This window comes from Corythoichthys intestinalis, chromosome 11 (assembly GCF_030265065.1).
Source record: "Corythoichthys intestinalis isolate RoL2023-P3 chromosome 11, ASM3026506v1, whole genome shotgun sequence".
Taxonomy (NCBI): domain Eukaryota; kingdom Metazoa; phylum Chordata; class Actinopteri; order Syngnathiformes; family Syngnathidae; genus Corythoichthys; species Corythoichthys intestinalis.
The window spans coordinates 33,689,163-33,710,507 of record NC_080405.1 but is presented as its reverse complement, the minus strand read 5'-3'; the positions used below and the strand labels follow the sequence as shown (position 1 = coordinate 33,710,507).

Sequence of the window (21,345 nt, the reverse complement as noted above, 5' to 3'; positions counted from 1 at the left end):
AATTTAAAAAATAAATTACCGCCCGTTAACGCGATAATTTTAACAGTCCTAATAATAATAATAATAATAATAATAATAAATAATAATAACACTATAAATTAAATAGATAATAACCAAATAACCTTCTCTGAGTTCTTCACAGAAAAAGGCCAGGAAATAAATAACACAATTGAGATTTAAAAAAAAAAAAAAAAAATTCAACATGCTCTCTGGTATAGTTCAGGGGGCCGGACCAAATGTGGAGGCGGGCCGTATCCGGACCGCGGGCCGTAGTTTGGGAACCCCTGCCATAAAGGTTTAGACATTATCTTATTATTGTTAGCGCTCTACATTTTTTTAAATAGGGTTTTCAAAATGTGAGTAATGGATAGCTTGACCTCAATTACAGGGTGTCTGTCCAATAAATTTAAGCAACACTGATATATTTGTACTGATGGGGTCCCTCAAGACAAACACTGTCCTCTCCCGTGTGTAAGCGTGTGAGGGTGCATGTGTGTGTGTCTGTGCATGAAGGTACTGAGTTTGAGACAGCATATGCTTTTGTGTGTTGGAAAGGTTGGCAGCATTAGAGTCTGAATGAGTTTTCAGAGAACAACGCGGGGTGCGAAGGCCTCGACAATGGTCTAACAGAATTAGTAGCTTGTGATGAATGGTGTGTAAGAACAGCACTGACAGCCTGCTTTCACAAATACACAAATGGCTGTGTGTGCATGCTGGTGTGTGTTTATGCACCTCTGAACTACAAATGTTTCAAGGACTTCTTCTCACGTGCTGCGAGAAGTGAGGAAAACAGAAACACACACGAATGCAGCAAGCCAGTGTGCGTGTCGATCTTTCGGTGAAGTCAAGGGTCTGTATATTTCCTGCAGTTCAGATCAGTACTCAGCATACTGATTTCAAGTTTTACCCATGCTCCTAATAGGTGCGTACAGAGATGGTGTTTGAGTATGAAGTACTGATAGTAAACCTACCCAGAGGCTAAATTATTCAAGAGTTGTGTATCGAGGTGCTCAACCCTTAAGAGTTCGTTAACAGTAATGGAGAAATGGCCGAAATAGACTTAAATTTTTTTAATTTTTTTTTTTTATTGCAATCTTGATTTTAACTTCATTTCAAGTACGCAATGATCAAAGATGAGCCATTTCGCCCAACTCCAAAACTAAGCGTGAGACACAATACCTATTAAAGTACCAGATTGAAAGTAGGTTTAGGAGTAGCAATAAATATCGCTAAAATCTTAACGATAACAAACCCTATGCATGGATTGTTATTATAGGATGTTTTTCCCCCCTCATTTTCTCATCAGTCCTGTAAATGACCAAACTTCACCATGAAGTGTCAAGTCCAATTGTGCTGTAATAGATTAATAGTAGAATAGTAATAGATTTTAATTATTTATTCAGAAGCCTCAGGCAAGGTTTTTATTGCTAATCATTTCTGGTGAGTACAGCTGTTTAAAATTTTTGAGTGAGTAAAGAATTGTTTATTTAAAAAAAATATTAGTTCTACTATTGGAAAACATTCAACTTTAATTGCTTCATGGTTGCTTATTAATGGTGTCTGTGCAAAAATGGGTGCAAAGCTGATTGCACATTTTGACAGATGCGAAAGCTGATCAAGTAACTGCAGCACGGTTAATTTTGTGCCTTCTGGGACTTTTACTGCATATGCAAATAAATACATTAACCATGCGCAATCTGACATGTCCAACTTCAGATATGCACTGCAATAGCTCATTTTAGAATACGTCATGTCATTATTGTGTTGATGCAGTATTAATGTTGGTATTATTCAACATTTGATTAAGTCATATCTGCTTAATTTCACTAGAAACTCAGAAATACTCCTCAAAGAAACATGTGGCATACCAGTATTAACAGTATTTGCTAGAGTTGTCTGATATTATCGGATAGTCGATAATATAAGCCGATAAAAGCAGCATAAAATCATATAGGATAATATCGACATCAGTTTTTGCTTATCAGTTTTGGGCAAATATGCATATGTCAGTGCTCTCATATCCACTTCTTGCCCGATGTGTTTCTGGTGTTTTGACGCCCCCTGCTGGTGATTTAGTGTAATTAATTGTGAAAACTTCCAGCACTTTCTGCTGACGAAATCATGTAATAGAGAGAGCTAAATGGATGAGCTAACGTCTGCAGCATTTGTACTGCAGCAGTTCTTGCCATCTCACCACATTGTTTGTGCCTTGTACAAGCATCGCTTGTAAATTATATTCTTCCTTTGTTTTATATTAATGACTTTTTGCAGAGGAACGAAGATGTGTATATTACGTTTTGTTTGCATTTGTGGTAAAATATGGTGACGTGATTTCGTTGCTTGTAAGCTGTAGTACCAGTTGCTTCCAAATTGACACAAGGGCTATACTTTACTTTATTTGTAACTTTACTTCATATTATCGACCCAATGTTTTGTTGTTTTTAGTTTTGACAAGAGCAGTGACACATTTTTCTTACAAGAAAGATGACCACAGTAAAGTCAATTCCTTTACTCGAGCGTCCGACTTCTTTTTAGAGCCTGATGTGTTCATTATCTGTTTATTTTGTGTACCCACATACATATTGAGGACAGAATACGTGCCTTGTTTGCTCTTTGCACTTGCACTTGATCAAACAAACTGATGTTTGCACTATTTTGACTTTAACAATAAATATTGTGGTGTAGCGTATTTTTCGGACTATAAGTCGCAGTTTTTTTCTTAGTTTGGCTGGGGGTGTGACTTATACTCTGGAGCGACTTGTGTATGAAATTATTAACAAATTATTATATCATTTCACATGTTATCACATGTTTCCAAGCCGCTTATCCTCATGAGGGACACGGGTTTACTGAAGCCTAGCGCAGCTAACTATGGGCAGTAGGCAGGATACACCCTGGATGGTTGTCATCTGATCGCAAGGCTATAAGCTAGAGTCAAAGCTTATAATATTTTGATGGTATGATGTAATTTTATGTCATGTTTGTAAATGTGACTATATTGTGGATTTTTCACTGATGGTTGGTTTGAAGAAAATCGTGAATCTGATCGAAATATCCCCAACATCACAACACAATCACAACTCGATCCCCAACCCACACCCCAAATATAAAAAATAAAAAACATTCAGCCATACACCACTATAGTGATAAAGGTCTTGAGACAAACTCTAATTTAATCAATACATGTTTGATTAGGTCCCTCTAGGTCTCTTAATCCTAATTTTTCTTCAAATAATAATTATCATAATTCTTTAACCTAGCAAGACACTTTGTTTTTGATAAAGCATGTTTGATGAATAAATGATAAAAAAAAGAGTACGAATATACGTAGCGCACTTATCTACCGTATTTTTTGGACTATAAGTCGCAGTTTTTTTCATAGTTTAGCTGGGGGTGCGACTTATACTCAGGAGTGACTTAAGTGTGAAATTATTAACACATTATTATATCATTTCACATGTTATTTTGGTGTTTTGGAGTGACACTGATGGTTTGGTAAACTTGTTAGCATGTTCTTTATGCTATAGTTATCTGAATAACTCTTAATAGCTATTTTATGTTAACATTCCGGCCATGTTCGAATTTTATTGTTTATGCATCATGTAACATTATCATACTGTACACCTTTTCAGCAAGTTGTTCTCTATTGTATTTTTATTTTAAATTGCCTTTCAAGATGACATATCTGTTCTGTGTGTTGGATTTTATCAAGTGAATTTCACCCCCAAAATGCGACTTATACTCCGATGCGACTTATATATATTTTTTCCTCTTCGTTGGGCATTTTATGACTGGCGCAACTTATACTCAAGCGCAACTTATAGTCCGAAAAATACGGTAATATAGGCACTTTTTCCATAACTGCACTTTAAGTTGTTCTTATTTTTCACAGAATGTTTATTTGGAAAACATTAAAGTTGTTACAGTTTTCATTGTTAAAGCATCCAGTAGGGCATCACAATACAATTATACAATTAGCCATAAGTCTACAATCGCATATATAGGATTTTTGGAGTTGGACAATATCGGAATATCGGTTATAGTTAATAGGTCATTATCGGAAAACTACTAATTATCCTTACTTCCAAAATCGGTGTAAATATTCAACAATCATAACAAACGCAAAATGAGTAGAAGGGACAGCTGCTGATTTCATGGCATCTACTATTCCAATTTTTATTTTGATTTAAAAAATCCAATTAACCAGAAGAGGATTTTTTCATATTCATATTCTAAATGGTAGTTTGTCCAAAAAGTATTGTTATTTTCCACTATCTGTATTCACAAGCATTTTTGAGGACTGTCTTTAAAAAACAACAGTGCCATAGCATCATAACTCCACACATCATTAGAGTTCCAATTAGAATCAGGAAGAAAAATGTTCCTAGTGTCCAACAAGTCACGACAAGTAGTAATTGCACACATGTTTAGACTGCTCCCTGAGTCCAGTACCAATGTGCTTCCCAGCACTCCAAACCCTCGACATTGTGCTTGGACATGTACAGCTTTCATACGGCAGCTCAACTTTAGAAACATTTGCCATGAAGCTGTCGCTGCGCTTTTTTTTTTTTACCCCCACACCCCCACCTACCCAAGTTATTGCTAGAGGAAATAAAGAACTTCTAATTTATTGAGTCAGCAAAATGGTGGTGACTTTTACGCTCCACTGTAAGTCCCTCAGTGCTCACTGATCTCACTCTGAGTTGGTGCTTTTATAAACGCCTTGCAAAAATGACACTGACAGCTGACCATGGAATGTCTAAAAGGGAATTTATAGCTTGGTGGTTGTTTACATTATAGTGAGGAGCAATATAAATGAGATTTGGGCGATATACAGTTTATAAACATTTAACAAAGAGGAAAGGGCAGTTGGATGAGAGACAAATTTAACAGGTAGACAAGATGACTGCTGTCAAACAGTATAATAGTTTATTGCATCTAATTGGCAGGATGAAGCAGTATAATCATCAGGTGAGTACAGTTCCCAGTCTAGAGATATATCATTGTCAGCACATTTTTAACTATGCCCCTGTAATGGAACATTTAGTGGGCTTTAATGGTCTCGCATGTCATCGTCAGTTATAGCAGAGAAAGCCAGAGGATTGGTGGAAGAACATGTGAAGCAAAATGGGAATTCTTCAGCCAATAATGAATGATCATAATTTCCTTTGCATGGTTCTTAAAATACATTTTGTAAAGTTTAATGGTCAGAGATTTACTTTCGTTGTGGGACAGATCAAGAGCATTCTTTATGTTGCCCATTTGCAATTTCTTTATGAATATTCTTGCTGTACTTTTTCATCCTTTTTCGTGATTCCTTATGTTTTTCCATTTGTTTTTCTCCCCTCCCGCACAATTCCTTCATTTTCAGCTTATCTAGATGATGAGGAGAATGAGGATCCATTTGGAGACTATGTGATCAGTAAGTCATGACTGCTTATAGCCTCTCTTAATATACTAAACCCGCCCCAGATTTATCTATGTTTATTAGGTGGTTGTGTTCCCTGTGTTGTTCCGCCTCTGTAATTGACTTTTGTATGTCTATGTAGTTGATACTTGGATAATCGAGGCTTTTGCACACTGTGTCATAGCTTTTAGTTCGGCTCTAAATGTGAATATAACATAATCTTCCAGTCTGTTGAAAAGCTTTTTTGGAAATGATAATTGCATTTATTGTTAGAACATTCACATTTATGAAACCACTCTTGCCACTATGTGGTTACATTTGTTTTCAGATGCATCATTCATGTTTATCTCCCAACAAAATCCCTTTCCCTAAAACAAATACACAAATAATTAAGACTATATAAATTGTACATTTATAATATATTAGACAAATATGAATATACCTGTACAGTGAAGAGCAGAATGGTTGTCTGCCACTATGTGTACCCTGCATCTGACTGATGGCCCATTAGGGGTGTAGTCCGCCTTTCGCTGGAGAGGCTCCAGCTCCCAACCATACTCAGTCAGATACACTGAAATTACCAACTGTTTTCCGAAATTTCTAGGATCGGGGTGAGTCAGCAACAGGCAAACACTTTTGCTCAATAGACGATGTTTATTGATTAGAAAATTCAGAATAAATGAATAAATGAGATTTATTGATTACAATCCCACAAAAGCAAGCATCAACAGGTCAAACCTGCACAATCAAAACAGGTCAGACATGCAAACAAGTAGTAATGGGTCGCTAGATTTGGGTTTGTCAGTCTCAGATCCCTGCGTTACCGTTACAGCTCAACCAAGTTGTCCCTTAGAAATGCAAATCGCTTACCATGACAAAATGAGTGGGAAGCCAGCAACACTCCAGTAAGGCGAAAAAAAAAAGGGACACGCTGCGCGATGGGTACCATGATCCGCCAGCAGACTTCCGGGAGGCAGAGGAATCTCCCGATTCTTATAGGTGCATCTGACGTGAGAGCGTGGGCGGCCACTCCCCGCTCCCACGAAAACGCACCACCTGAGATCGTGACAGTCCCCCCCGCAAGGGTATGAGAATCACCCCAGTCGAGGCTCCCAGCGGTTAAAGTCAAAACCAAACAAGTTATCTCGTGAGAGTCTATGGGACCCAGGCGTGTAAGCAAAACAATAGCATGGTGCAAAACAAGTTATCTCGTGTGAATCCCTTCAAAACAAGTTATTTCGTGTGAATACCTTCTAGCTATGGGAATAAAACAATATACCTTCTAGCTATGGGAATAAAACAATCACGTAAGATTTTCCCACATCACCAACTATTTCTTCATTATAATTTTATCTTCATCACGTGAGGTTTGTTTTTTTTTGTTTTTGTAATTTTGAGAAGCAATTGTTCCAGTGTTGTAATTTAATTGAAAAGTAAAAATAATTCTAAAGTACAAACAAAAAGAAATTAAATCTCTGTCATCATTACACAAGATAATCAATTACTGTTGTTGTGTTGAAAATAGTATCATTCTGCACATAAAGGACTATTGGCTGGTTTTTCAATTTTTCTTCCTGCATTGATTATGAAAGACTGGTTTTATTTTATTTTTTATTTTATTTTATTTTATTTTATTTTATTTTATTTTATTTTATTTTATTTTATTTTATTTTATTTTATTTTATTTTATTTTAATGAAAGGATCACTGCACATTTTATGATGGACTAAGCCGTAAAATGAATCAGAAGAGAAAGTAAGGATTAGAAATTATACCTTCCAAGAAAAGCAGACATGAAAAGAAAAGATAGAGTTAAAATCAGATGATAGAAAGCGGATCAAGTGGTGTGGGCAAGTTTTTAGGAGACTCAGCCAGAAGAATTAGAGTAATGGATAAAGGGGTGGGGGTGGGCTGGTATAAGGAGGAGGAATGATTGAGAGGACGATTGAGATTTAACAGTACAGTTAAATAGATGGCTGCAGATTAACATTCAGTGTCTGTCTGTGAGCGCCTGGATAATCTCTGAAATCCTGCAGAGCGCTATGGGGAGTCCAGTACCGCCAGGGGGATTGAGACCTATACCGTCAGACCTGTCGCTGTCTGTTCGTTTGCCTGTGCGTGTGCAAACTGCATGCGAGTATGTGGATGCTTGAGCTAAGGTAATGCAGGTTGAACATGACCACAAATCCAGCTTCCATGGAATGCAGCGATGCAACTTCATACATCTACCCCACACATTACACATGAATTGTCTGATGATGATGTTATTTATTTATTCATTTTTTTATTTTTATTATTATTTTTTTAATGGCCTTCAATTCACACTGGTTTACCACTTGGACTCCACGTTTCCTTTATGTTATAAAAGGTTAAAATTCTGCAATCAATGATAATAGTTCAACACATTTACTTCAGACAGCATAGGAGAGGAGTCAATAAGTAGCTCCACGCAGCGTTTTAATCCATATCGATCTGTACCACATGCAGTCTCATCGAATGGAGCCCAGTGCTGTGGGGCACCATAGTGTTGTGAGCCTGGCATCGCCTTGTGAGTTCTACTTTCCTCTCCCCTGTTTATTTTTAAGAGGCATTCAGTGAGGAATTGCTCGATGCAAAACACCACTACATCAGAAACAATGTTAAATTAGTTTTTTCAATATATCATTAGCTATGTTGTTTGTGTTTTCTTGAAAAAACAAAAAAATGACTGACTCACACTGCCACAGTTTGCATTATTAGAGTAATAAATTCATTCACCTTCCGAGCTGCTTATCCTCATGAGGGACACGGGGTTACTGAAGCCTAGCGCAGCTAACTATGGGCAGTAGGCAGGATACACCCTGAATGGTTGTCATCCGATCGCAAGGCTATAAGCCACAGTCAAAGCTTATAATATTTTGATGTTATGATGTCCTTTTATGTCATGTTTGTTAATGTGACTAAATTGTGATTTTTTTCACTGATGGTTGGTTGAAGAAAATTGTGAATCTGATCGAAATCTCCCCAACATCACAACAACAATCACAACTCGATCCCCACCCCACACCCCAAAAATAAAAAAAAATAAAAACATTCAGCCATACACCACTATAGTGATAAAGGTTTTGAGACAAACTCTAATTTAATCAATACATGTTTGATTAGGTCCCTCTAGCTCTCTTAATCCTAATTTTTCTTCAAATAATAATTATAATAATAATTCTTTAACCTAGCAAGACACTTTGTTTTTGATAAAGCATGTTTGATGAATAAATGATAAAAAGAGAGTACGAATATACGTAGCACACTTATCTACCGTATTTTTCCGACTATAAGTCGCAGTTTTTTTCATAGTTTGGCTGGGGGTGCGACTTATACTCAGGAGCGATTTAAGTGTGAAATTATTAACACATTATTATATCATTTCACATGTTATTTTGGTGTTTTGGAGTGACACTGATGGTTTGGTAAACTTGTTAGCATGTTCTTTATGATATAGTTATCTGAATAGCTTTTAATAGCCACTGTATGTCACGTTAACATACCGACCACATTCGCATTTCGTTGTTCATGCATCATGTAATATTATCATACTGTACATCTATTCAGCATGTTATTCTTTATTGTATTTTTATTTTAAATTGCCTTTCAAGATGACATATCTGTTCTATGTGTTGGATTTTATCAGGTAAATTTCCCCCAAAAATGTGACTTATACTCCGGTGCGACTTATATATGTTTGTTTTCCTCTTCGTTAGGCATTTTATGGCTGGTGCGACTTATACTCAGGTGCGACTTATAGTCCGAAAAATACGGTACATATTTTTATCATGCCCAAAGCGCTTTACATTAGCACACATTTACACTTTCACACACAAATGGTGCTGCTACCATGCAAGGCTGCCAACCCATTGGGGGTAAGTTAGGGTTTAGTGCCTTGCCCAAGGGCACATCGACAGTTGGTAGTTGTAGCCAGGAATCGAACCACTGACCCTATGGTCCCACGACAATTCGAGCTACCAACTGTGCCACTGCTGCCAGAACATGCACAAAACTCCCAAACATTGTCCTCTCAGAAAAGCATCATTTCCACTCATAAAAACCTATAAATGCTTCACTAGCTTTTGATATTCCATATGTTATGTTGTGAATTTGTCTGTTGACAGATATACCCAGATATTTAGTTCTCTGCTTTACGATTTTTTAAACATATAACTAATGCTTGCAAATCATTTGCCTACTCAGTTTTAAGTTACACAAGCACTGCTATTGGTCTTCTAAATGCTTCTCTTCTGTGTCTTCTTTTTGATATGTAATACACTGGAAAGGTGTATGATCTACTACTGAAAAAATAAAACCCAAAACCAAAACAATGGGTACCATTTTCACACTTGGAAGTGTACAGTTTCTGTAGAGTCCTGTCATCTCTAAGATGTACATTCTTAATCTACATGATGTGAAAGCTGCATAAATTGACTAAGAGCCTTGTTTCTATCAACATCTGCAAGCTGTCTCTCATGGAATACCCAGCTGGTCATTTTCCTGACTGGAACACTATCAGCATGGTTCACTCTTGTGTCACCCTTGCATATTAGAAAAACTGACAAAATGAGATAGTCCCCCCAAACAGTCCTTGGGTGACCGGTGGCATTTCACTCATGTAAATCCATGAAGTCATGCTTGCTGTTCAGTCACAGCGTGGATGCCAAACAAAGAAATGATTTCTAATTTAAAAACAGCAGGGGAAAACCAAAGAAAAATGGCCATGCTCATGTCAATATTTCTCTTCAAACCATTTTGTCTCCACTCAATACTCACTTTAATAGCTTGACTTTGTTTTGCAGCCAGTCAGATAGAAGGGGAGTGAATAGACGTGTAAATCCATATTGTAGTCTTTAACCCCTGATTGTGAAAACTGTCATATTAGACGGTTAATGCTCAGAGCTAACTAATGATCACAGTGTATTTTACTTTCATGATTAAAATTGATATTTCGGCAGTTTTCAAATCTTTTCTGAAATGTTATTGGAAATGATATTCTGAAATGTACATCATGTCATTTTTTTGAAGAAAGCTGCTGAAAATTGTTTGATGCCTGTTTCATCTTTCCTCTCACTGTACTAAAACTTTGTCAACTGTACAGTGGCAAACCTGTTCAGGCCGTTGCAATCAATAGCACAACTGAATCACCTTTAAGTCTGATCAATAGGTCAGTCTATGTATAGCGAAGTCCATTTCTAGGGTATCCCATGATATCCTATGGCATCTGCAATGTCATAGCCATGTATCTATTTTTTAGGCAGACAGCAATAAATCACCAAAATCAATAATAATGCATGCAATAAGTCACTATCTAATCTTTGTGATGAATACATTAAGGGTGTCTCAATAGGTATGGAAATTGAAGATGCAGAGTATTACTAGCTGATTTGATTTTTAATAATGTATACTATTCCATTATTATTACAGTTATTATTACCAAAAGTAATTCCCCCCAAACAGGAATGCTCTCTTTACTTGACTTCTCGATACACTTCAAGACAAAGGGGGAAAAAACAAACTGGAACAAAGTACAGTGGTGTGGAAAAAGTATCTGAATCTTTTGGAATTTCTCACATTCCTGCATAAAATCACTATTAAATGTGATCTGATCTTTATCAAAATCACACAGATGAAAAAACAGTTTATGGTTTAACTAAAACCAATGACAGAAGGGGGGAAAAAAATAATTAAGTGAACCATCACGTTTGATATTTTGTTGCCCCCCCCCCCCCTCCCCTTTGGCAGCAAATGCTTCCTGTAGCTGCAGATCCATCTGGCACATCGATCAGGACTAATCTTGGCCAGTTCTTCTCTACAAAACTGCTGTAGTTCAGTCGGATTCCTGGGATGTCTGGCATGAATCGTTGTCTTTTGGTCACGCCACAGCATCTCAATGAGGTTCATGTCTGGACTTTGACTTGGCCACTCCAGAAAGTGTATTTTGTTCTTCTGATACCATTCAGAAGTTGATTTATTTCAGTTTTTCGATCATTGTCTTTTCGCAGCATCCATCTTGTTTTTAGCTTCAACTGTCTTGACAGACGACCTCAGGTTTTCCTGCAAAACATCCTGATTAACTTTTGAATTCATTCTTCTATTAATGATTGCAAGTTGTCCCGGCCCTGAGGCAGCAAAACAGCCCCAAATCATCATGCTCCCTCCACCATACTTCACAGTAGGGAAGAGGTGTTGATGTTGGTGAGCTGTTCCATTTTTCCTCCACACATGATGTTGTATGTTACTCCCAAACAATTCAACTTTGGTTTCATCAGTCCCCAAAATATTCTGCCAAAACTTTTGTTGAGTGTCCAAGTGCCTTTTTGCGACCATTAAATGAGCAACAATGTTTTTTTTAGACAGTAGTGGCTTCCTCCATGGAGTCCTCCCATGAACACCATTCTTGGCAATAGTTTTAGATTTAGTTGATGTGTACACAGAGATATTGGACTGTGCCAGTGATTTCTGTAAGTTTTTAACAGACACTCTACGGTTCTTTTTTACCTCTCTGAGTATTCTGCACTGAACTCTTGGCGTCATCTTTGGTGGATGGCCACTCCTTGGGAGAGACGCAACAGTGCCAAACTCTTTCCATTAGTAGACAACTTCTCTGACTGTCGATTGATGAACATCTAGACCAGACATGTCCAAAGTCCGGCCCGGGGGCCAAATGCGGCCCGTGGTCAAATTTCATCCGGCCCCCAGTCTCTGTCATAAATCAATAACATTTGGCCCGCACACAGACTTAATAAATTGGTCAGCAGTACTGCTACCAGCATATGAAGTAGCTTACACACTAAATGCTGCTCCTTATTTACCCACTAAGAGGCAGCTTCACTCTAAGCAACATTACCCCATGGGACCTTTTACTTCCAATTTTCTAAAATGGCGATAATCGACATAATAAAAAGAAAGTTGACCGTGCCGGCCGACACTTCGAGGATAGGTGGAAATTGGACTATTTCTTCACTAAAATACGCAACAACTGTGTTTGCCTCATTTGCAAAGAGACAGTCGCTGTTTTTAAAGAGTTCAATGTGAGGCGATATTACCAAAAAAGACACACTGACATGCACGACAAGATTACAGGGAAGATACGCAGCGAGAAATTGAAGCAACTTGAAGCTAGTTTAATTTCACAGCAGCAGTATTCGCAAGAGCCCGAGAGTCGAAAGAAGGCCACAAAGGCTAGTTGCGAGATTGTTGAAATTATTAATTACAAAAAATAATAAAGCAAATGTGACACACAGAATGACTTGCTAAAATTTGCTTAAGCATATTGTTCTATGTAAAGGACGTCAGCCAAGGTCGGCCCCCCACATTTTTACCACACCAAATCTGGCCCCCTTTGCAAAAAGTTTGGAAACCCCTGATCTAGACTTTTAAAGATGGTTTTGTATCCCTTCCCAGATTTATACAAATCAACAATCCTTGATCGCAGGTCTTCAGACAGCTCTTTTGACCAAGCCATGATGAACATCAGACAATGCATCTCATCAAGACAATTCTTACCAGGTGTGTGTTTTATAGTGGGCAGAGCAGCTTTAAACTACTCATCAGTGATTTGGCACACACCTGACTTAAATTGTTTGGTAAAATTGGTTTCAATTGCTCTTTAAGTCTCCTTAGGCAGAGGGTTCACTTACTAATTTTTCCCCCTTCTGTCATTCTTTGCATGCTTTAAAATATGAAAACCTATAAATGTTTGGGTGGTTTTAGCTAAAGCAGACACTGTTTTTACATCTGTGTGATTTTGACAAAGATCAGCTCACATTTGATGGTGATTTTATGCAGAAATGTCAAAAAATTCCAAAAGGTTCAGATACTTTTTCATACCACTGTATATAAGTAGTTGCATAGTATCGAAATGTGATTCTCTTGATAACACTCAATTCTTTCACCGACACACATTTTCCAACAATTGAAAACACATCAAAAAAATCTACATTTTATGATGAATAACCATAATTACAAACATTTGCGGTGTTTTTTGGAGGGTGGGCTATCAGGAAATTGATGTGGAAATATTATATTCCTCCCTACAAAAAAAAAAAAGAGAGGAATAGCCACATCAATTGAGCATTTAAGTCTCAGATTCTGTTATTTACATGCATATATTATATTAAAGCTGCTTATTTAAAAAGATCAAGGTAGTTTTACACCTACAGTACTCAAACATCCACACCCCATTCACACCATTTTATTCCACAATCGCCAAAAAAAAAAAGCTGGATGCATTGTTTGCGGTTTGCGTTAAAATAACTATATTAGATGATGATTTTCTTGCAATAGCAACATTTCTTTCCTTGAATGTGTTTTCTACTGTACATTTTGGATGTTGATATGAACAGCCAGGTTGCTCAGTGAGGACCAGAACATTTAACAGTGTTATGATGATTTGGTGAATTGTCATAATTTTTGCCAGGGCATTACATAGATGGGAAGTTTGTGCCCCCTCCTCTGCTCCATCTTGGCACTTTTCACCTCACTCCATTGTAATATCAGACAGTTTGTATTCATCACACTTTTTCTATATACGTAATTAAAACTAGTTATGTTACTGCTTGAAATGCTGGTGATGTGAGCTGATTCAAAGCAAATAGTTCAAAAGCTTATTGCATAAGGTCAGACATGTAAGAGCAAAAACAAAGGCACTGCCACCAAAAAAGCACCAGCATTGTCGCAGCATGCCTAAGTGTTCTGTCGATTTCATTTCAGTTTCAGTTTGAAAAGTTGCAGATTGATTTTTCTCTGTAGTCACCTTTTCCCCCTTTATCTTCACCGTCCTTTGAATTTTTCAGTGATGAACTGTAGCTTTTCTTACTAACATTAAGTGTGAGATTCATTCCGGTGACAGCATTTTTCTTTACATATCTATTTATTTATTTGCATTATATTTTTGAGCACTTTTTTAAGGCTGCTGACACGGGAGATGCCCATTACCATGGTGACAGTTTTTCCTCTGTGTTGTATGTTTTTAAAAGACATCTGAGAAGACAGATAAGGTATGGCTAAACTGATCAGAGAAAATACTCTTTCTGTCAAAAATGTGGGTGGCACACACCCACCAGATGTAATAGTCGACGCACCTTCATAATGTGATGAAATCCTGGACCAAGAATTATCAAATCAATGTAAAACATCAAATTCTACATTCTGATCACAAAAATGAGTAAAAACGTAAGTGATTGTGGGTGATGGTGCAGTACAATAGTACAAGGTTGCTTCGGAACACTGCCTAGCAACAAGTGCTTCACATTTTTATGATTTTACCAACATGTGCAGCATGTGTGTGGTGACAGAGTGTAGTTGGGCAGCGCAGCACCAGTTGAGCTGTTGTCATTGCGATGCTGTTCCTCGAGACGTCTGATAGTGAATACAATAGAGAAACGCATCCTTGGGCAGTGATTTAAAAAAAATTTTTTTTTTTTGGTCAATACATCACTGGATTTATATGACCTCTCATGTATAGTGTATCGAGGTTGTGTCCATTTTGTGGAGAATAAGTGGGCTTTTGGGAACAAGACATTATTTATAGATTGCTCTAAATAGATTGATGACCGTGAAAAGGAATCCTAATGTCATCGCCTGATCAAAAACAAACAACAAACACTAGCACAGGCACACGCACACACACAAACATCAGTTCACAATTAGCCCTGGGTCTCCTTGCCTGTGTGTTCAGAAACTATTCAAAGGTAGGTGCTGTGAGATGAGAGATGTATGAAAATTGAGAGATTACTCACTCTTCCCAGTCCACCCACGCACCTGTGTCCATGTCGACCCCTTTCTCTCATCTGTGTCATGTGATTTAAAAAAAACAACAAAATCCCATTTTGTGTTCTCAGGCCCACACATTGAGCTACAAGTTGAGAGTGGAACTTGATCTATAGCTGTGTCTCATAAGTCAGTACCTCTAACAATACACACACACATCCACATGCATGTGTGTACAGTGAAATACACACCAACACACTTCACAGAGGGTTAGCAGAATGATAGAGGGTTGCTAGTTCACAAACACATAGCAGAGGCTTATCCTATACAGCAAATTTCTTTGATGAAACATCTTTCTCTCATTTACACAAACACACAGGCTGCACACATATGGACACGGACACATACCAAATGCATATATTTCTTCTGATTTGGCTGGAAAATTCAGAGTTGAAAATGATTAAGGGTTGCCACATACTGAACATGGCTGAAACTGACTGAACTGTCACAATGTCTGGGGTTTAGCTGCCAGTTTTCATGAGTGGACACTGGTTTTGCTTAGTGCTGTCAAATTTATCGCGTTGACGGGCGGTAATTAATTAATCATGTTAAAATATTTGACGTAGTTAACGTATGCACGGAATGACCCGCTCATGCATTGCCTCAAACAGACTACAATGACGCCGTTTTTTGCACATTGCGAGCTAAGAGGCAGAGAAAGGCGAGTGGACACAGGCGTTCATTGGACCGCGCCGTTTATTGGCATAAGCTTCGGCAACTCCTTCACAACAAGCATAAGTATCATTTAGTGAAAGCACAACAAAAATATTGTTCCTATCGCTCAAAAAAAATAATGTACATTCCCAATCAAAATAGCTATGCAAAATACACATAGAACATACTCAGACTTTGGTCAAGCTCTATTCAAACATTTCGTTTAGCTCAACAAATACACTAGATGGCAATATTTAGTCACAATATACAAACTATCAGAGGTGTCGTACAGTGTGAAGCTAGCACTCAAATGACCGTATACAATGTATGGACCAGTAAACAGGGAACTACGGCGTCAGTCAAGGAACACTCATTGGCTTGATTTCTAAGTAATTTAAAACTCGCCATTGACACCTTGTGGTGTATTTCAATCACTACCTTACGTAGTTAAAGACACTGTGGCAGAACGGCAGGGAGCCACCGCTCGGCGACGTCAACAATGGTGAGTTACTAGTTTATTTTTTGATTGAAAATTTTACAAATTTTATTAAATGAAAACATTAAGAGGACTTTTGATACAAAATTACTATAGCTTGTACGAACCTTTATCTTATAAGAACTACAAGTCTTTCTATCCGTGGATCCCTTTAACCGAAAGAATGATAATAATGTTAATTCCATCTTGTGGATTTATTGTTATAATAAACATATACAGGACTTATGTACAGTATGTTGAATGTATATATCTGTCTTGTCTTATCTTTCCATTCCAACAATAATTTACTGAAAAATATGGCATATTTCATAGATGTTTTGAATTGCAATTAATTACGATTAATTAATTTTTAAGCTGTGATTAACTCGATTAAAAATTTTTAATCGTTTGACAGCCCTAGGTTTGCTGCAATCCAACACTTTTATTGCCTATAAGTGTCATAGCGATGCTAAAAAAACATGTACCTGTAAGATGGATATCATATTTCAATCCATAATTATAAGAACAGAGCTCATCAAACCCTCTGAATCATTGAATACATCAATTATTTGAATGTATCATTGTTATTATCATCTTTATCATATTTTTAAAATCTTCCTACTGTCAGTGAGAGTGGCGGAGGGTCACATATGGTAGTAAGTAATCGATGTGGAAGGTCTCTAAATGCCCATTTGACAGTCCTGATCACATTGTCTGCTTGTGAGGTCTGCTTTTAGTTTCTTATACCAAGCATGTCAACCTTTCAATGAGCAAACCGATTTTAGTGCAATAATTTTCTCACAATCAAAATGAAAACAAAACCACCCTAACACTAAATCAGGTCTGTAAAAATACCTAAAATGCTCAGCAGTGATAAAGGAAACCCAACCTTATCGCTGACATTCCTTCAGGCAGATGCTATAGAGCCCCACTGGCAATGAAAAACATTTAACAAAACAATTTGCATCCCCTCTGCAATAGCTTGCCTCAATAACATAAATCTGTGGTTTGAGTTTTTAGTCATCTTATGTGTTTTACTTGGTTTTAAAGTGCCTATGACACCAAAAAGCATTCTTATTTCATATTTCACGCAGTATTTTATGCTCCTGAATGAAATTGACCACTTGGATGTGTGTGGAAGTGATCGTTTTATTTATTCAATTTTTGAATCCTGCACCTTGAAAATGAGTGACTTCTGACTCCAGTCTCGGGTTGAGGACAAATGCGAAGTGACGTCACCCGGGTGCGCATCTCACAATAACGCGTTGCTTTATAGCATGTAGATGGACTGCGGATTCAGCTGATTTTGCGGATTAATTCGTTTCACATCACGCCAGTCAAACGACTGCAGGTTTTTGTGGCTGCACCAGGGAGAGGAATGTGAGCCATTTTTGGTTTCAGAAAGAAAAGAAAAGATCGGCCAAAACAAGTGTGCGACAGCTGTGGGACCATTGGACTTACAAGGAAGTGAGTAAACATCGTATTTAGTATTATGTCAAATACTGGGATCATGGCACACATTTTCTAATAATGGTAAAACTGAGGTGGCTGACAAGGCTCCTTGTCCACCAAGAATGCCACTCAGCTGACGACCGGTGGCTTGTCCCAACAAGTTGTGTGACAAGTGACAGTTTTGACCATTATGGAGTATTTTGCCATGTCATACTGAATAAATGCAATTTTAATATTTCATATTCCATTTAGCACAAGACTGTTATTTGTCATGACCATACCATTTATTTAGCAATTGGGGAAAAATACTTCGATAAAAAGAATACCCTGTAAAAATATTGGAGTAGAGATATTGAAACAATGACATTTTGCGGCTCTCTTCATCACATTTTCCTCGTTCTGAATAATTCCCCCTCAAAGGGCTGAATTCTAAATCAGATGAAACCGTGACCCTGCCGACGTCATCCTCCTGTTGGGGACGCTAGAGCACTATAATGACAGCAGGGGCTGAACGTCAGATTAAAAGATTAATTTCTAGTCATTTGCGCTTCGCCAAATTCTTGTATATAGTCGAATTGTCTAAAAAATATGATTCCAATTCACATAATAATGCTATTTAAGACTTTTTTTTAATCATGTCACAGGCACTTTACTGCCTGAGTTAGTGTAATTTTGCTTTACAGCCATGACAAATGAGGAATTTTATTGTCCTCTACCTACCTACCAACTTACATACCTACCTACTGTATCTACCTACCTACAAACAGTAACTACCTCGCCATCTCTCGCTATATTTCCATCCATCTATTCATCGTCATCCATCAAGTAGATGAAGTACTTTCATCTGCCATTTCCTTATCCAACACTGGCCACTAGGTGATGCAAAATCGCAACTGACAAAAATCATCACTCAAATTGAGAACATAACAGTTACTATATCATATAGGCTATATACCGGCTGATATTAGCTGATCTTAAAAAAAGTCCATCCATCATCCCGATATATCTGTTGGCGCATATATTTGTCAAGCTTTACAAGAAACCTCCGAATCCAAACAGCATAAGGTCTTCTATTTTATCGACTATATATTGGCCGATGGGGGATCATGAAAAAAGTCCATATATGGGCCCAACATATCAGCTGACCGATATATCGTTCGACCTTTAATATTGTGTATTGGTGTCAAAATTTTTCCAGTTCAGCAAGTTGTCTTTTTTTTTTTTCCATGGGTCAATTGCATGAGTTGCCAACAATCTATTTCCCCCCCATTCACTTTTATTACGATTGTCCAATTTAGTCATTCTGGGCTGCATCATTTGGCGTGAGACGGATCTAACACCCATACACCATACATCATGTGGTAGTTGTTGAAAAACACATTAAACAAATCATAAATTACACACAGCTATACTGTTGTGGTATGCATTACAAATATAAAACATACTGGAACAACTTTAACCTTCGCTCAATAAAGTATAGCTCTCTTTTGCCTGTGATGGATGAATAGAGGCAGATCCCGAGTTGACTATGTTGACAGACAGTGGTTCATAAAAATGATTGATATGATGAAAAATGATTGATTTACACATCTTGAACCTCAAGGTGCAAATTGAGCCATGGTTGGGGAGATAAATGTGTTTTTATTTTTGAGAAAGTTTCTTTGGAGCTGTTTTCACTGTTCAAACCTATTGACTGAGATTTAAAGCATCGGTGTCATCACATGGCTGCCGCAGCATAATATATGTCTATCCAGATTTGTGCACATGTACTTTGCACTTGTTCACCTTGCAAGTCACCTGACTTAAAATTCAGTATTGATTTACACTGTAGCTTGTCTCTATGTGGGGGTCATCAAGTGGGCAACTTTAATGTAATGCTGCTTGTAATGTTGCCTGCGTGCTGGATTTCGTATTAGTGTGTGTATGATGGAAAACATTTTTTTGAGAAAGCCAAAGTCATTGGTAATTCATCTAGAGCAGGTGTGGGCAAACAGGTCCTCAAGGGCTGCAGTGGGTCCAGGTCTTTGTTACAACTGATCCAGCACATGCAGTTTAACCAATGAAGGGTCTGGGAAAACAAGAAGCACCTGACTGCAATCAACTGACTTGTAAGACGCCAAATTGGTGAGAAGGTGTCCTCTTGATGGGTTGTAACGAAAAACCCGAACCCAATGTGGCCCTCTGTGAAATAGTTTGTCCACCCCCGAGCTAGAATCAGAGAAATAAAACAATCAGGATCAGAATGGGCCTTAATATTGTATATATCATAAAACACAATTTAAAGGAGACTTATGCTTTATTTGTATAGCAGTGACAGTGTTTAGGTGACTTGCAAGGGAAGGATTGTGTACCCCACCCCGTATACAGCACAGTAGTACTGGGTCAGTGGGAGACTTGCTTGGGTTACTATGACAACCTAGGACTTAGCCTGAGAGTTGTTAATTAAGTGGTCTGTACCTGCGGGAACAGTGCTGGGAGTGTGAGGTAAAATAGCAAGCCCCGTAGCCAATGAAAGCATTTTTTACTGGGGGAGGCAGTGCATCATACACTCCACTCCACAGTATGTGTGGCGTACAGACACATCGTGAGACACAAATAGTACTCCTGCTACTATGTCAGCAACTAGCAATTAATTATGTGCTGCTAATAAGATGGTAATTTTAGCAAATTTGTAACCTGTCACCTTTTGGTTTTGACATGATAGCTGGTGCCTGACACCTGTTGGGAATGTGTGTGCTTCTGCATCATACTGTCTTTGTACGACAATCAAATCTGGCTGTCCTAAAAAATTGCTCCGGCTCCTCTTGATTCTAAAGGGGTTGCTTTTATTATTATTATTTATGTTTTCATTCATTTTTGTCATGGGCTATGAATCTTGGTGAGGGGGTATGGTTATTATTCAAATCAGCCCTCAGTCACATAACAGTGGTACAAAAGTACAGAACAACTAATTCAGATATGTTAGAAAAAAATTAAAAATTATAGGCAGATGAATGATGTACTCGGTTGTTTAATTTCACACTTCATGGTCTAGACAGACACTTCAGAGACGAGCCAATAAAATGTACTTTCCACAATATGTTCCTCTTTAAATACATTTGTTTTGTAACAAATGTAAAAAAATGAGCGTGTAACCATATAAAAACCTTAAACAGTAAATATTCATTGTTAATAAGAAATCACAGCTAGAGCTTTGGATAAATTCTGCTTTTATAACGGCAAAGGTTTCTTTTCTAGTTTGCAAATTTTACCTGTTATTGTTGTTGTCATCCTCATTAAGTTTTATTGATTTTCCATCAATTATGTAAATCAAAACTTGTACTACACTTTTATTATATGGTGAGTTTCAAAATAAAGTACCGTAATTTCCGGACTATTGGGCGCCCCTGATTACAAGCCTTACCCAGTACATTTTTCAAGGAAAAAACATTTTGTACATATATAAGCCTCTCCTATCTATAATCTAATAATCTGTGTGCCCACACAGTAACATGAGATATTTATCAAGAAATACACAGTTTTCTAAGTTTTGATAAGATACTTTAACGAATCGGGTTATAATA

The 21,345-nt window shown here is 37.5% G+C and overlaps 1 protein-coding gene across 20 annotated transcripts in view; it reads left to right on the top strand.

Moving 5' to 3' along the window:
* tenm2a (teneurin transmembrane protein 2a) overlaps positions 1 to 21,345 on the top strand; it is a 342,932-nt gene that overhangs the window by 130,225 nt on the left and 191,362 nt on the right. For 14 of the 20 annotated variants that reach the window (XM_057849548.1, XM_057849549.1, XM_057849546.1 and 11 more), the window contains one exon: positions 5,372 to 5,422. The exons of the other annotated variants lie outside the window; for them this stretch is intronic. In XM_057849548.1, coding sequence (XP_057705531.1) covers positions 5,372 to 5,422 — 51 coding nt within the window. The remainder of the gene's footprint in view (positions 1 to 5,371; positions 5,423 to 21,345) is intronic. 20 annotated transcript variants of the gene reach the window in all.